At 46.7% G+C, this 15,756-nt stretch overlaps 2 protein-coding genes across 2 annotated transcripts in view; one reads left to right on the top strand and one right to left on the bottom strand.

Moving 5' to 3' along the window:
- The window catches only part of GLP2R (glucagon like peptide 2 receptor), a 41,955-nt gene extending 38,391 nt beyond the window's left edge, over positions 1-3,564 (bottom strand). The window contains exon 1 of the mRNA XM_005907555.2: positions 3,297-3,564. Within this exon, the coding sequence (XP_005907617.1) occupies positions 3,297-3,485 (189 nt within the window). The 5' untranslated portion in view covers positions 3,486-3,564. The remainder of the gene's footprint in view (positions 1-3,296) is intronic.
- Positions 3,565-6,658: 3,094 nt separating this feature from the next.
- On the top strand, positions 6,659-14,653 carry GSG1L2 (GSG1 like 2). The gene is made up of 5 exons (XM_005907556.2): positions 6,659-6,956; positions 10,196-10,243; positions 11,322-11,471; positions 13,267-13,378; positions 14,395-14,653. The coding sequence occupies exons 1-5, from the start codon at positions 6,659-6,661 to the stop codon at positions 14,651-14,653; spliced, it is 867 nt and encodes a 288-aa protein (XP_005907618.2).
- Positions 14,654-15,756: the final 1,103 nt, after the last annotated feature.

Here is a 15,756-nt window from a genome sequence, read left to right as displayed (position 1 = left end):
TTCTCTCGCAAGGGTAACCAGCACCAACTCACTCAACAGAGAATGGATTAAGAAAAAGGCAAAAAAAAGCTTCTGTTGACTTGCTTTCAACAAAACCTCTATTATTCTTTGTTACCAAAGGAATAGACTTCACTGTAGATAAAATAAAAAATGAAGACAAACAGAAAGGGGAGAAGAAATGGAATCTTAATCTTTTTACCCAGAAATAACTATCTCCCTCCAGACTCTTCTCTCTACACTCACATACAATCCTTTCTCTTTTTTCTTTCTTTTCTCTTTCATTTTAACCCCAAAGAAAAATCATATTGTTGTGTAGTCTCTTTTTCCACTAGAATATACACAGTGCCTATATTTCCATTTGAAAACTATACTTTTAAAACATCATTTTAAGAGCTCTGTAATTTTCTACAGATGAATGTGATACAATTTATTTCTCAAATCCTCTAGCAAATTAAACACCTACATTGTTCTAGATGTTTGCTAATATAAATGATGCTGTAATGAAAATATTCACAGCTAAACACTCGAGCACATCTTTGTTTTCTTAGGGAAAATTCTTTGAGTTGGAATTTCTGGGTCATCAACTATACATTTTTAGAAGCTTTTGACAATATACTGCCAAATGATCCTAGCCAGAAAGAATTTTTTTTAATTTAAAAATATGCACCTTTTTACACTCTCATTGGCAAAGTATGAAAGAACTACACATTCACTTCTTAAAGAGCCTGAAGAGTTTATATTTTTTGACACCAAAGCAACTCCTAATTAACTCAGCTGAGCTGTGGGAAGGGGGAGGAGGCATGAGGATATAGCACTGTTTCCCAGCTGAATTTAGAATCTAAACTATCCCTGAGAATTTCTCATTAAGGGAATTTTATGGTGACTTCCTGCCAAAAAAACACGCCATGGTCATTTATATCCATGCAGGGTGAACGGCTACGAGCAAAAGTCATCACGGAAATCTACGCCAAGGCTCGTGTAACATAAACATTTGGAGAAAGAAGTTGGGCTTTAAGATGGGTGACCAAGAGGAGGGTCTTCAGGATTTTATACGCATAACACAGGACAGACAGAGGGAAGAGGTTCTGAAAACAGACTGGGTGGTGGAGGTGGGGAAGATAGGCTGCCCATAGGCACATTATCGATTATAAATATACCAAGGTGTGGCTTGGTCAGCGTCATCCGCCAGCCTGACTCACTGCAGATTTGGCTGTTGTCACATAGAAATATTCGTATGTCAACAGCTTCCAAGGAATGCTGGGGAAGAAAGAACACAGGACTTTCAAGTAGCCTGGGGGGAGGCGCAGTGTCTCCACCGCTCACAAGCTATCTCATCGCAGGTGATCAGACAAGATCCTGTGAATCTTGGTGGCCAGTGACAGTCACCTTTTCAGAGGCTCGTTGTGGGATTTGGGCAAGACCATTAGGACAAAATACCAAGTGCTGCAGCAGAACTTGGCACCTAAGAGACAGCCAACCCACGGTTGTGGAGAGGAGATGGACAAAACCAGAGAGTTAGCTGAACATATACTCCGTTTGAATATGAGACAGGGGACTGGAGCAAGGGTGAGAGATCTGTATCAACGCTTCCAACAACGGCCCCGCCACTAACGAAGTCCCAGGCCACCTGCCCCAGGAACATTATGGTCACTCGCCGAGAGGCAGCCTCCACGGCAAGAATCCCAGGCAACCCTGGACCGGGTTCACATCTACTGACTACAGCCTCTGGGAGGACGTGGATGTAGCGAATTTGGTGTGGGTTTTCTGCCCGTCAGGTTCTGGACCAGCATCAGAGAAAGTCTGATAAGGTGAGCAATGATGAGACCCAGCACCGCAGCCCTCCCTCTGTGGGGGCAGGAGGAATACAGATATCCAAGGCTGCAAAAGGAGATGAACTCTGCCCGTGGACCAAAGGAAGGAGAGAAGCGTTGAGTTCTCAAAGTACTTCCTCACTCAGGCGAAGGGAACTGAAGCTCCTTCACATCATGGCCCAGAATAAAGAAGAAACCTCGAGGGACCTCCCTGAGGGTCCAGCGGCTAAGAATCCTCACTCCCATTCCAGGTGGCCCAGGTTCCATCCCTGGTCAGGATACTAGACCCACACGCTGCAACTAAGAGTTCTCAGCTGGTTGGATGGCATCATAGACTCAACGGACACGAGTTGGAGCAAACTCCAGAAGATAGTGAAGAACAGGGAAGCCCGGCATGCTGCAGTCCGTGGGCTCACAAAGAGTCAGACACGACTTAGCGACTGAACAGCAAATGCTGCAACTAAGACCCGGCACAGCCAAATACATTTAAAAAAATTGAAAAAAAAAAAAAGGAATCGCAAAGGGAAGGGGCAAATGTCTCGTCTCCTTGGATAAGAAAAAATAAGCTACCAGAATGCCCAACTAAAGAAGATAGTTACAAACATACATTATGATTCACCCCTGAAGTCCTTAAACATCATGCCATAGAGCTCAATTTTCTGACAGAAAAACATTCAACTTCCTTGAGCTTCAGTTTTCTCATCTGTAAATGGGGTTAACAGGAAAACCTCCCTCCTAGGTTTGCTGAGAGCATGAAATAAGATAAAGAGCCCCAGACCTGGCATCAGACCTGGAGCATAGTAAGTGTTCAGCAAAAATGTTAGCTTGGGTTAATAAGTATTTTGTTAAGGAGAAAAGCAGACTGTTGTTTTTCTTTTAAACTATATGTAAATAAATGGTAGAAAAGTATGAGTGTAAGCCAAAAACTGTGAATAAGGGTGATCTCTGGGTGGTGGGAGTACAGTAATTTGTAGTTTATATTTATACATCTCCGGATTTTATGAGTTTATTTCTGTAAACAAAAAGCATTCTGCATTTTTATAATAGGAAGGAAGGAAAAAGGAAGATAGGAAGGAAAGAAAAAAAAATCCACTCATTCAGTCTAAATACTCAAACCTGGAACAATGATGAAAGCGAACAAAAGAAACATGCAGGGATTTTTAAATGCTATTTGCAGAGTTCATGCTGACATGCAAAAATGCTTATCATCTGATGTAAAGGGGAGACCAGGATACAAAATGTTTTCCACATCCTAATTCCAGCTGGGGAAGAAAAAAAATGCATAGAAAAAGGATTTGAGGAACATATGCCATAATATCAACAGTGATTACCTCTGAAGGCTTGGGTTATGGTTGATTGTCATTGCCTTAATACCATTTTACATTTTCCAAATTGCCTACAAGAAGCCTGAAGTGCTTCTATCATCAGAAAATACATACAACTGATAATAATAACAATAACAATAATAATACAAACGGCTCTTACTTGTTTGATGGAAACCAGAAGCAGAAGGGCCAGGAAGGGCCTCGCAGGGGTCCAGTGAGCCAGCTTGTGGGGGGAGGAGAGAGGCCCAGCCCCCTGGGCAGCAGGGGTGCCCATGAGCAGCACATGGGCTCCAGGCAGGGGGCTCACTGCCCTCCTCCGGGACCCTGCCCAGCTCGGCCCCGGCCTCATCTTTCTTGCTGTGGGTCACAAGTGTCAGCACATCCTTCGAACGGTCCAAGATGTACCGCAGGCGGCCGCCTCTTGCATTCCTCTTCCTCCAGCGAGATGTTTGCACAAACCCTCTGCACACCGCCCCTGAGAGCGTCTGGCCCAGTCTAGAGCCATCTACCGAATCTCCAAAGTTTCTCATCCCCCGTCCCGCCTCCCCCTCAAAAGACAGGGAGATTTTTCCCAGACCTTCCCCAAGTGCTGGGACTTCCTGGGCAGAGGCCGCCCAGGAGAAGAGGCAAGGCAGCCGGTGGGTTCCACCCCTGAAGCCCCACCAGCTGCAAAGGACCAGAGTGGGACTGACCTGGATTCCAGGCCCTGAGGACCAGTGGTGGGAGGATGGGCCTCCAGGTCTGAGGTGGGCATCTTCATCATGGGGGACACTTGTTATTGAGGCTTTAAGTTTGTCCAGGATGGGCTGAGCCCAGCTACCAAGGCAGGGTCTCCTCTGGCCCTGTTTATGCCAAGACTTCCAGAAAGACAGCTTTTCTGCCCAGGAGACACCAGCTCCTGCCCCAGGGCCTGAAGCAAAACCCCCATCAGTGGGCTTCCCTGGGGGTCCAGTGGTTGGGAATCCACCTGGCCAGGCAGGGGACATGGGTTCAGTCCCTGGCCGGGGAAAATAGGATTCCACATGACGTGGAGCAGCTAAGCCCATGTGCCACAACTATAGAAGCCTGAGTGTGCTAGAGCCTGTGTTGCACAAGAGAAGCCCCGCAGTGAGAAGCTCACACACCACAGTTACAGAGCAGCCCTCATTCTCTGGAGCTAGAGAAAGCCACTGCACAGCCACAAAGACCCAGAACAGCCAAATAAATACTTAAAACAAAACAAAACCCCATCACCGACTTGAGCTCCTGCTTCATAGCAGCGAACCAACATGCTGAAAAGTCAAAAAACGTGCTCGCCTCTAGATGGCTCTCACCTGTGAGCAAAGGTTGCTCAGTCCACCAGGCAGATCCTTTGTCAGAACCCATGATCCATTATTGCCAACTAACAGGTGTGTAGTTTTCCACCACAACTCACATGGACAAAATCTTCTCACCTGACAGCCTACTTCTTTCATCCTTAAAATAACCCTGTGAGGGGATGGTTAGTTCTCTGCTTGATGGCTGCAACATTGAGGTTCAGAGAGGTTAAGTGGCTTGCCCAACGCCACACAGCATGTTAAAGGCAGAGCCAAGATACCTAGGTCTTCTGACCAGTCACCTGACCACAGAAGCTTGATAAGGTCCCATATCTGACCCTAACCCTCTAGGTGAGTTCATTTTTTCTAGTAGGTTCAGCACTGTATCTCTGAGATACTCTGCTTGGCCCTTCTCATCCACCCCTCCCTGTCCAGCCCCTTCCAAGCCTTTCCTGAACTTGAGATTCCACAGAAGACGTCCTGATTGTATGAAATGCAGGTCAGCAAGAGACAGGAACACCGTGTTTCCATTTAGGCTATTTTTCCCCCCATAAGTTGGACCAGAGGCTCTCATCTTGGCTAACTTTCCCAAGTGAGTGAACTTTGAACAGTTGGGGCAAAACAGGTGAGCATCCCTTAATAGAAATCCTTTGACAGCTTAAAACAAACAAACAAACAAACAAACAAAAAACACATGGCGAGATTTTAAATACCAGCAGTAAAACATTCAAAATGAACACAGACCCCCTACCCCAAGATGGACTCACATAATGATGCGACCTCTGGAATCCATGTGGTCATCCCTTTGGGACAGCAGAGAGAGGAATGGAGTAACCCAGAGGGAGAAAACTGCCCACATGATGGTTCTGATCCTTCCATACGGCTGTAAAGCTAGTCTGTGATGCACTTTACAGATTGTCTTCCCAATCGCCTACTTGCAAAAACAGTGCCGCCTGCTTGATAAGAATATTCTGTCTAGCCTCTCTGAACTTTTTCTCAAAAACAGCCTTTTTCTAAAGGGACAGGGGTTGTGGGGAGGGGACAGCTACACACGACTTCCCCACTCGTTGGATGGATGCCATCTAGTGATAAAATGAGGTAACTCCTCTTCCCACAAGACTGGTTGGCAACCACACAGACAGACACAGCTCACAGCACAGTCCTTGGTCTTTGCCAGCCGGAAAATCCAGGCTAAGCGATGTGGACCCAGATAACACCGGCCTTTTTTCCCACCTGCCCAGGTTGATTCTCTGTCATGATGGGGGAGGGGGGTTTGTCTTTGGGAGGTGTCTATCATAGAATGGAGAACCTTTGTGTTCCAGATGCCACGTGGAACCCTTGAGGACATCATGCCACGTGAAATAAGTCAGTCACAAAAAGACAAATTCCACATATAACTCGAGTGACCAAATTCATGGAGAGTATCATAGGGGCTGGGGAAAGAGGAATGGGGAATTGGCATTTAGTGGGGACAGAATTTCAGTTTTTGCAAGATAAAAAGAGTTCTGGAGCTTTGTGGCAGACTTGAATGTACTTAAGAGTGCACTTAAAAATGATTAAGACAGTAAACTCTGTATTATGTGTATTTCATCACAATTTAAAGAAGAATAAAAATGGCATCTGTGCTCAGTGTTTTGCAGCAGCCTGGATGGGAAGGGAGTTTGGGGGAGAATGGAAACATGTATATGGACGGCTGAGAACCTTCGCTGTTCACCTAAAATTATCACAATATTGTTAATCAGCTATACTCCAATTCAAAATAAACAGTTCTTTAGAAAGTGATGGTGAAAGTGTGAAAAACACGAATCAAATTTAAGAGCATTTCGAGTTGGATCTGTAGCTATTCCATCGTGCCTAACACAAAACGGAAGGACATGGTCTTCCAGTATCTAAAAACAGTCATCCAGTTCAACAAAAGAGTTGCTCACATCACATGGGAATAAATGAAGTTCTGCCCTTGCAAAAAAAAAAAGAGAACAAAAACAGAAAACCAGCACCCCTACATCATGGGAAGGACTGAAGGGCTGACAGTGTTGAAGGGAGCACGGCCCAGCTCTGTGGCTCCTTCGGGCACAGATGTCACACCCTGGAGAGCACCAGTTCCCCAGGGGGACGTGCAGGGAGAGGTAAGGATGCCAGATGGTGGACCGAGGTGGGGCGGGTACCAGGATGAGGCAAGCGAGGGGGACCCCACTGCTCATCCTGCCGCTGCACCCCGCATTCAGCCATGGACCAGTGGGCTAGGCAGCAGCGGGCTCTGGCCCTCCTCCCGGTCTGCCTGGCCCTCACCTTCTCCCTCACAGCCGTGAGCAGCAGCTACTGGTGCGAGGGCACACGGCGGGTGGCAAAGCCGCTGTGCCAGGATCGTCCGGGGGTGCTGCACTGCATCCACTACAGCCGTGGCAGCAGCGACAATGGGACCCAGGCCGTCCAGTACATTTGGGAGATGGGGGACGACAAGTTCGTCCAGCGCAGGTTCCACGTGGGGCTCTGGCAGTCGTGCGAGGAGACGCTTGGAAGCACAGGTGAGCTCAGCATAAACGGGTCCTCTGGTGGTTCGGGGATGTAAGCTCTCTGGCTTTCCATGTGAAAATATCACCTAGACCCAAGAGAGCCGGCCTGGGAAGACTGCAGCCTGGGGCCCCTGCAGGGAGATTGCTCCACACGCACATCTGCTAGTCAGTCTAATTTAGCACAAATGCCTGGGCGAGTTGATGCATAAGGAAAGGAGCAGATTACAACTGGAGGTGGATGGCGGCACCCACAGAGAGGGACAGGAGGGACGAGGGGGGCTACGGAGACCTGGCCGCAAGGACTCCAGCCTGGGGAGGATGCTCCTGGGCCCTGAACAAGCACAAGAAAGGGATCAAAGGGTGTCTGGTCACCCCCAGCTCTGCTGCCCACTGCAGCTTCCTGGGTATTCCCCTTCTTAATCAGCTTCATCTGCACCCCCCCTAAAAGTTGACCCTCTGTTGGACACCCTGGGGACCCCCTACCTGGAGTGCTATGTAGTGACCCCCCTACCTGGAGGTCATTTTCTAAATAGCTCTGCACCTTCTTCCCAATGCCTCTAAAAAGAGAACGCATTGTCTGAAATGAAGATGTAAAACAAAAACTCCTCTTAGAGAATGAACTTATGGTAGGTAGCCAGGTGGAAGGATAGGGAGCTTGGGATGGACATGTACACTCTGCTGTATTTAAAATGGATAATCAACAATGACCTACTGTAGAGCACAAGGAACTCTGCTCAATGTTATGTGGCAGCCCGGATGGGAGAGGAGCTCGGGGAGAATGGATACATGTATATGTATGATCAAGTCCCTTTGCTGTTTACTTGAAACTACCACAGCATTGTTAATCGACTCTATCCCAATACAAAATAAAAAGTTTTTTAAAAAAAGAAATAGAAAAAACCAAACATTCATGGTTGGGGCAGCTTTTCAACTCAATATTCTTTCTCTTGGGTGAATGAATTAGTCAGCAGAATGTGTTGATTCCAGACTCTGTGCGGTTCTGCCGAACCAAGAAATTCAAGCACAGAGGGGCCTAGGCACACCACAGCGGGTGGGGGTCTGGGGAGAAAAAGCAGACGGGGCGCCACAGTCCGTCCCCAGGACTCTGACACCGTCTCCCAGGCAGGCTGGCTGTACCGCTTGGCTGGCAAACCTCTGTCCAGCTATGTAACACCTGCCTGTCTGGCTTCATGGGATTTATAAAGATTTTTTCCTTTTAATCCTGCTGGACCTATTCAAAAGGAACATCATTTCTGAGGATTCGTATTAACCAAGGGGTCACTGCGGTCTGATCCACACTAAACTCACCCTTCTAAGCTGTTGTGAATTCTCTTAATCTCCTTGGCTGGTCTCATTTTTCACTCTGCCCTGCCCCTGGCTCTGGACTTGCCTCCTTTTACCCCCCATTGAGATAAGGCAGCCCTCACCAGAAGGCTAGTTAGATGTCCAGTCCTCCCTGCATTAAGCAGAAAGACAGCAGTAGGGTTTAAGTGCATACTAACCAGGAGAGAAGCTTTCCTATCTAAGTGTTTGTTGCTCAGTCGTGTCCAACTCTTCAACCCCATGGACTGCAGCCCACCAGGCTCCTCTATCCATGGGATTTCTTAGGCAAGAATACTGGAGTGGGTAGCTATTCCCTTCCCCAGGGCATCTTCCCAACCCAGGGATCGAACCCGAGTCTCCTGCATTGGCAGGAGGATTCTTCCTATCCAGTATCTTCAAAGCAAGGCTAACGTGGGGACTATTAAACCAATTTTAGAAATAGGAAAGCCATTCCTCTGAAGAGTCAGTAACGGGTGGGATGGGAGGGAATCTCAAGAGGGTAGGGATATATGTTACTGACAGCCGATTCGCATTGTTGAACCACAGAGACCAACACAACACTATAAAGCTATTATCCTCCAATTAAAACAAACAAAAAAAGAAGAGTCAATGATCTTTGCCCCTAACATTTGCATCTTTTAGCTCCTAGCAGCCCAGACTGGGAGCCTCAGGATGTGTCTTCCCGGCACCTAAGCTCCTGGGTTGAATCACTGATGCGGCAGGACAGTCTTGGGGCAGTACTGGGCCCCTGCAAGCCCAGTTCTAATGCTGAAACTGCCTCTACCCGTGTTTTCTGTACCGTGTTTCCCTCTCAGAGGTCCTAAGACACACTCTTCCTAACCGTGCAGAGACAAATCAGGCATGTCCTCGGCTCCTCCCACTCCACCATCTATGATTCAATTCGGAGCTGATGTGTTAATGGAGCAAGACGGGGTACCCACGTGGGACAACATCCCAGAGGGTGATTCGCCCTGGTGTCAAATCCTCCATCCATTACTCACCCCCAAACCAGAATTTGGTGACATCAATATACTCAGTAGATAACCAAGGACTCATATCCTTCAAAGGGACTAAACCTCACAGGGGGCAGCACAAGCTTTTCTAGCCAATATGTGCAACATGACTGATGATACAGGCAAAGCACACCCCCTGGAGCACAGAATAAGTCTGAGGGTGGGTTCTGCCTGGTATCTGGTACTCACACACATAACTCTTTCCTTTCCTCTCCCACTCCAGAAAGCAGGATGGAGTGCAAGTAACTGACTCACTTCATAGCAGAGATAGTTCTGAATCTGCTCTATTTCATTTTTGAAAATGATTACAAACACTGTCACTTTCCCCTCTACCCAGAAAGAAATTATTTGAGACTCACGTCATCCTGGATGCTGTTTGGGAAGTCCAGCATCCAGTCGTGCAGCATCAGTCCAGATGGGCTAGGGTATGCTGTAATAACAAACAACATCCAAGTCCCACAGGTTTAAACCACCAAATTCATTTCTAGTTCTTGCTATTTGTATTTTGCCGGTTGGCAAGTGGTGTCTCCTCACTGGAGCCACTCAGGGATCCAGGCAGAGAGAGGCTCCACCCGGACATATGCTTCTGTGATCTCAGAGGCAAGAAAATGAGAACTTTTAGGCAAAACACTAAGTCGTAAAGCTTCTGACCGGAAGTGACCCGCACCCACCCACCCCATAATTTCCACCCCCAGTCCTCGGCCATAACAAGGCATTTGACCCAGCCTGGATTCCCTGGGGCCGGATTGCATCATGATGCTCCAGGGAGGGGCACCACCTCTATGGGAACAATAAAGCCACACTCCCCAATCCTTGTTCAGAATGATGTGGGTGCAGCCAAGGGGGGCTGGAAACACAGCTTGTCCCTCGTTGTCAAGGTTCACCCTACTTGATTCTATCTTCTTTTACTTCCAGGTGAAAACTGCAGAAGTTTCCAGAGTGTAATACCAGCTGAAGAACAAGGTAAACACCTTCCTCATGTTCTGTCCACCAGCCCTTCTCACCATTCGGACAATGTCTATGGTTTCGGTTGGGCGGGGGGGGGGTGGGAGGCGGTGGGAAACATGAATGAGTTATTTATAGTTTTTCCATGAATTCAAGTCCCACAGAGCCACTGGCTCTTTTCATGGGCCCTGTAGGCAGTAATGCTAAAAAAAGGTTAAACCATCAACACTGCAGGGAGGAGGGGGATGCCTTGATAGGCGGTATTTGCAGCTTTTCGGGGTGTGAATACTCCCACCGAGGCCAATTGCAAACTAGCAATGCAAGGTGACCGCAGAGCAGGAAAAAAGATGAGTCTAGCTCATCACTGCCAATAGCGTTTTCCCTCTCTGTAACACTCATCAAATTTAAACTTACTTTCCTATATCGTTTCCCCAGCAAGAATTTAGCTTTTGTGATGACATGGACCATGTCTCTTTCATTCATTGCTGTGTCCCCAGGACCAAACTGCCTTATAGGAGGCTTTTTGCAAATAACAGTTTCACTCCCTGCCCCTTTTATTCACTCCACATCCAACCTATTTCCTTGAAGCAGCAGGAGGGGTCCCACCAAAAGGATAAATTGTAGGTTGACATGGAAACAAATGAGATTCTTGGCATCTCGAATCAGGGGGCCTCAATGCTCAGGCTCCTTCGTCCGCCCTGGTAAAGTTTACCCTCTCCTTCAAAAAATGAAGATAGTGTCTTCTGGTGGAATCAAAATAACATGGTTAACTTCTGAACTGGGGAACGGGACCTCCAGCCGCCTTCAGGAAGAATTTTGCTTAGTATTTTTTTCCCTCCCAGCTAATGACAATCTTCCCAAAGCTTCTCTTTCAAGCCCCAGGACTCCCCTTGCATTGTCAACTTTCCAAGACTCAGCAGAGGTTTCTGTGGTTTTCACCCCGTGGTGGTTTTTATTTGTTTATTTTTTGTTTTAGAAGTGACCCGAATCACATGATTGAATATCCTAGTATTTCTAAGGGGCTGCCCTGGTGGCTCAGATGGTAAAGAATCTATATTTCTGAGTCCCAGCATCTCTTTTATCCTTACATTTGCAGGTGTCTTGTGGCTGTCTATTGGGGCTGAGGTCCTGAATATCCTACTGACATTGACAAGTGCAGTCCTCCTGGGCTCCAGAGTGAGGCATCACTCTGGGTTCCACTGGCTCAAGGTGGATGCCTCAGTAGCCATCCTCACCGTGCTTGCAGGTACTTTCCAAGAGCATTATCAGAACAGGCAAATTCCCTACAGCCTACCCCCAAGGGAACTGGCAGAGCTCCAGACTGGCTCTTCCTATCTCTGGCCCATTCAGCGGGACAACTGGTCCACTGGAGAAGTTACCAAATTAATCCCATTGGTGGAAGCAATGGGGGGCTGATGAAAAAAGTGGGGATAGGCACAAATGGAGAGCAAAATTTATCAGCATGTCTTTGTCACAACTGTGGGGGAAGAAGTCCACTGGCTTTGAGGACAGAGACTGCCCTATTTGTACAATGGTTAAGCATGAGTCCGTGGAGAAATACTGCCTGGATTCAGAGATCTCCAACTTGCTGGCTGTGTGATTCTGGGCAAGTAGCTTCACTTCTCTAATTAGCTGCCTCAGAAAGCTGTGATGGAACTTCCCTGGCAGTCTGGTGGCTAAGAATTTGTGCTTCCACTACAGGGAGCATGGATCTGATCCCGGTCAGGGAAGATCTTGCATGCCAGTGCAGCCAAAACATGCAAAAACAAACAAAATGCTGTGGTGATGACTCAATAAGAACGCACACAGTATATAGTAAGTACTCAAAAATGGCAGCTTGTTAAAAATTATCCAAGTGGGGTCAATAGCCCTGTGAGTAAAGAACTCCTCTTTTTGGTCTTCTGTGTTGTCCAAGTAATTTTTCCATTATTGTTGTTCAGTTGCTAAGTTGTGTCTGACTCTTTGCGACCCCATGAACTGTAGCTAGCAGGCTCCTCTGTCTAGCAACAAATGGGATTCTCCAGCAATAGTACTGGAGCATGTTGCCATTCCTTTCCCCGGGGCCTCTTCCTGAGCCAGGGATGGAACCCCAGTCTCCTGCATTGCAGGCAGATTCTTTACTGTCTGAACCCATAGACCAGGGAAGCCCATAGACCACTAGAGAAGTCCCAAAACTACTATTTGACCATTGAAGCCACAGTTGGTCACTCCCTGCCATATATTTATTAAATTAAAGCATAGCCCTGTAATGGGAGCCCCTGAAAAAGAAAGACAAAATAACTAATATTTAAAAGTAATATTCAAAGAAACTTTCTGGAACAAAAGACCAAAATCTATGCATATAAAACTCTAATACCTGGGGGAAAAAATGACACAGTACATTCAAGTCCTAGACATATCCCACTAAAACTGTTAAAGGAAAAGAAAATCATCTGGGTCCTCAAGCAAAAAGATCAATTCACTTACAGAGAACAGAAAATCACATTGGGAACTGACCAGTTCCTGCTGTGAAAGTCTAAGTGGCCAGAACCTATTCCGATTTTTATGCAAAGTTTTTCTGTGTTAGCAAACAATCCACATTCAAAAGAAAAAGTGACAGAACTTAGGAAAGTATGGCTTCAGGCTAAATGTAGCTCAAGGACCTCTTCCCTGTTCTGGAAAACAGAGGAGATAAAATCGGTGCCTCTGGGGACTTCACTTGTGGCCCAGTAGTTAAGACTCCGAGCTTCCAATCCAAGGGGCACAGGTTTGATCCTCAGTCAGGAAACTAAGATCCCACATGCTGAGCTGTATGAGCAGGAAAAAAAACACCCCACAGCGACATGATAAAATAGAAAAAGGAGGTGGTCTTGAGACAGATGACATGGCAAAGGAACATTCACCACCGTGTAGATTGGTGACTCTTAAGAAATCAGTAGACGTGTAAAACATGAAGGCTGCTTGGAAGGGCTCAAGGAGGATGTTAGTGGGCTAGGACAGCCAACCCATGTGCCGTAAAAAACTGCATTCTTGACTGTAGCTCACAAGCTTTCCTTGTACAGGGCTCCTAGCCATGGTGGCCCACATGATGTACACAACCATTTTTCAAATCACCGTGAACCTTGGGCCAGAAGATTGGAAGCCTCAGACGTGGGACTACGGCTGGTCATACTGGTGAGTCGCTGGCCACAGTAGACCAGCAGGGATGCACACAGGTTTTCTAGGACCACCACCACCGCCCTTGGCCACGGCTCCACCACCTGCTACTCTTGGGACTTTGGGTTAGTTCCTCAACCTTTCTGTAGCTCAGATTCCTCATCTATAAAATGATAAAACCCAGTTCAGATATTTTTATGAGAATGTAAGGTTATGTTTATAAAATTCTTGGCACAGAGTGAAGCGCTCAAGAAACAGAGATAGTGCTGCTGTTACTTTCTTGAACATGGTTTAAGGAGAAAAGTCCTATTATAATTCTTAATAAATATTTCAGTGAAAAGAGACCCTGTCCTCGATTCTAATGGAAAGACAGGCCATGACATGGAAGTTCTACTAGAAAGACTTGATGCAGAATTGGATACAGAAATGTGAAGTCACCAGCTCAAGGTTGCACAGTTAATGAGAGATGTGTGCAAACCCACAGTGCATGCCTGACTCCCAAGTCTGGTTCTCATTACCATTCACACATTCCCAACAAAAACACGTTGACTGCTCTCTGAGATCTGTGATTCAAAGCATTAGTCACTCAGTCATGTCCAACACTTTGTGACTCCATGGACTGTAGCCCGTCAGGCTCCTCTGTCCATGGACTTCTCCAGGCCTGAATACTAGAGCAGGTAGCTGTTCCCCGCTCCAGGGGATCTTCCCAACCCAGTGATCGAACCCAGGTTTTCTGCATTGCAGGCAGATTCTTTACTGTCTGAGCTACTGGGGAAGCCCAAACCCAGGTCCAAATTGGGTAGAACCGGGAGTTGATTTTCCATCCCAGCAGGAAGCCCTGGAATCAGCCCTGCACCCTTTCCTGCTGCTGCTGCTGCTGCTAAATCACTGCAGTCATGTCCGACTCTGTGCGACCCCATAGACGGCAGCCCACCAAGGCTCCTCCGTCCCTGGGATTCTCCAGGCAAGAGTACTGGAGTGGGTTGCCATTGCCTTCTCTGGCACCCTTTCCTAACCATGCCTTTTGTTGACAGCCTCGCCTGGGGTTCCTTTGCCCTGTGCATGGTTGCATCGGTCATGGCCACAAGCAGATACACAGCAGCCCGCCGGGAACTCGCAGACAAAAACAGTGGACAGAAGGGCAGTCGGCACTCTCCACAAGACTTCCAGAAACCCAAGGCTTCAGAAAGTGTTTGGGAAACAGAAACTGCTCCCAGCCCTGCGGGGTGTGCCCTCATTGGTGTATCTAAGCACCTGCCACCAGAGGCTGCAGGCAAGGTGTCCATGTGCTAGCCAGGGTTCATGGCTGACAGATCTGCACAGGCAGACACACCAGACGCTTGTCTACAAGGAGCATCCCTGGAGTGGGCTTCACAAGGCTGTGAAGTAAACCTCCCACCTGCCATCTTACCCTTCACTAAACACCTTTGCCTTCAACTTCTGATTCCTGTTATAATGCCAGTATTTTTAAATGAGATAACACCTACAGAAAATATCAACCATTGACACTCTAGTATAAGTGAGCATCCCAAGCTTTCCTGACAGTTTAATTAGGGTGACAGAGAAAGTAGGCGCATGTGAGGGCTAAGAGGAAGAGCTGAAGAAAGGGGAAAACAAGGCTTTGACTAAAACAATGTAGATTTGTTGCCCACACAGTTATGTTGACAAAAGAGTCTAGAAAGTCTTTTTCCTTAATTGACACACACAGATTAATAGTACATGTGACTATCCTATATTTTTTTCTGTTTTAATTGGGAAGAAATGAATTTAAAAATCAGTTTTGTGTTATTTTTAAAATACATTTTCTTCTAAATGTTTTACTTTCCACCTATAGGAAAATCAGTTTGGAAGGATAATCAAGTGATAAAACAAAATAATAAGGGCTGAATGGAATGACATCTTGTCACAGCTAAGTGGAACAAATGTTTGAATTGTGGTGCTTAAATTAAATTGCCAGGCACTTCTGCTTCTAAAAATAAACACAGTGAAACCTGAAAGTCTTGTTTGAAACAGTGGTATGCTGCATGTTTCCTAACTTGTTCAGTTACAATATTATATACACCTATTTTGCATTTCAAACTAACATGGTATTGAGGCCACCGATTGTTAAACACATAACTTGGGTTTTAGGGGAGGAAATGAACTGCCATATCCTAATAATTCTAAATGCATCCTAGCTTAGATTCATATTTTAAAATGTGTTTATGTGTGTAGTGAATGTATCATTTCTGAAAAAAAGTCTGAATGTTTCCAATAAAATCACTCAATCCATTTATGCTGAACTGTACCATGTATCAGAGAAGGCAATGGCACCCCGCTCCAGTACTATTGCCTGGAAAATCCCATGGACGGGGGAGCCTGGTGGGCTGCCGTCTGTGGGGTCGCACACAGTCGGA

Source organism: Bos mutus, chromosome 19 (genome assembly GCF_027580195.1).
Source record: "Bos mutus isolate GX-2022 chromosome 19, NWIPB_WYAK_1.1, whole genome shotgun sequence".
In the NCBI taxonomy this organism is placed as follows: domain Eukaryota; kingdom Metazoa; phylum Chordata; class Mammalia; order Artiodactyla; family Bovidae; genus Bos; species Bos mutus.
Note: the sequence above shows the minus strand (reverse complement) of the source record. Positions and strands in the feature narration are given on the sequence as shown.

What these genes read in the sequence shown, in the direction of transcription:
- GSG1L2 (XM_005907556.2), top strand. Translation starts at nt 6,659, where the DNA reads ATGGACCAGTGGGCTAGGCAGCAGCGGGCTCTGGCCCTCCTCCCGGTC. An exon ending in GGAGACGCTTGGAAGCACAG is followed by an intron (nt 6,957 to 10,195) that starts GTGAGCTCAGCA and finishes TTTTACTTCCAG; the next exon opens with GTGAAAACTGCAGAAGTTTC. An exon ending in CATCCTCACCGTGCTTGCAG is followed by an intron (nt 11,472 to 13,266) that starts GTACTTTCCAAG and finishes TTCCTTGTACAG; the next exon opens with GGCTCCTAGCCATGGTGGCC.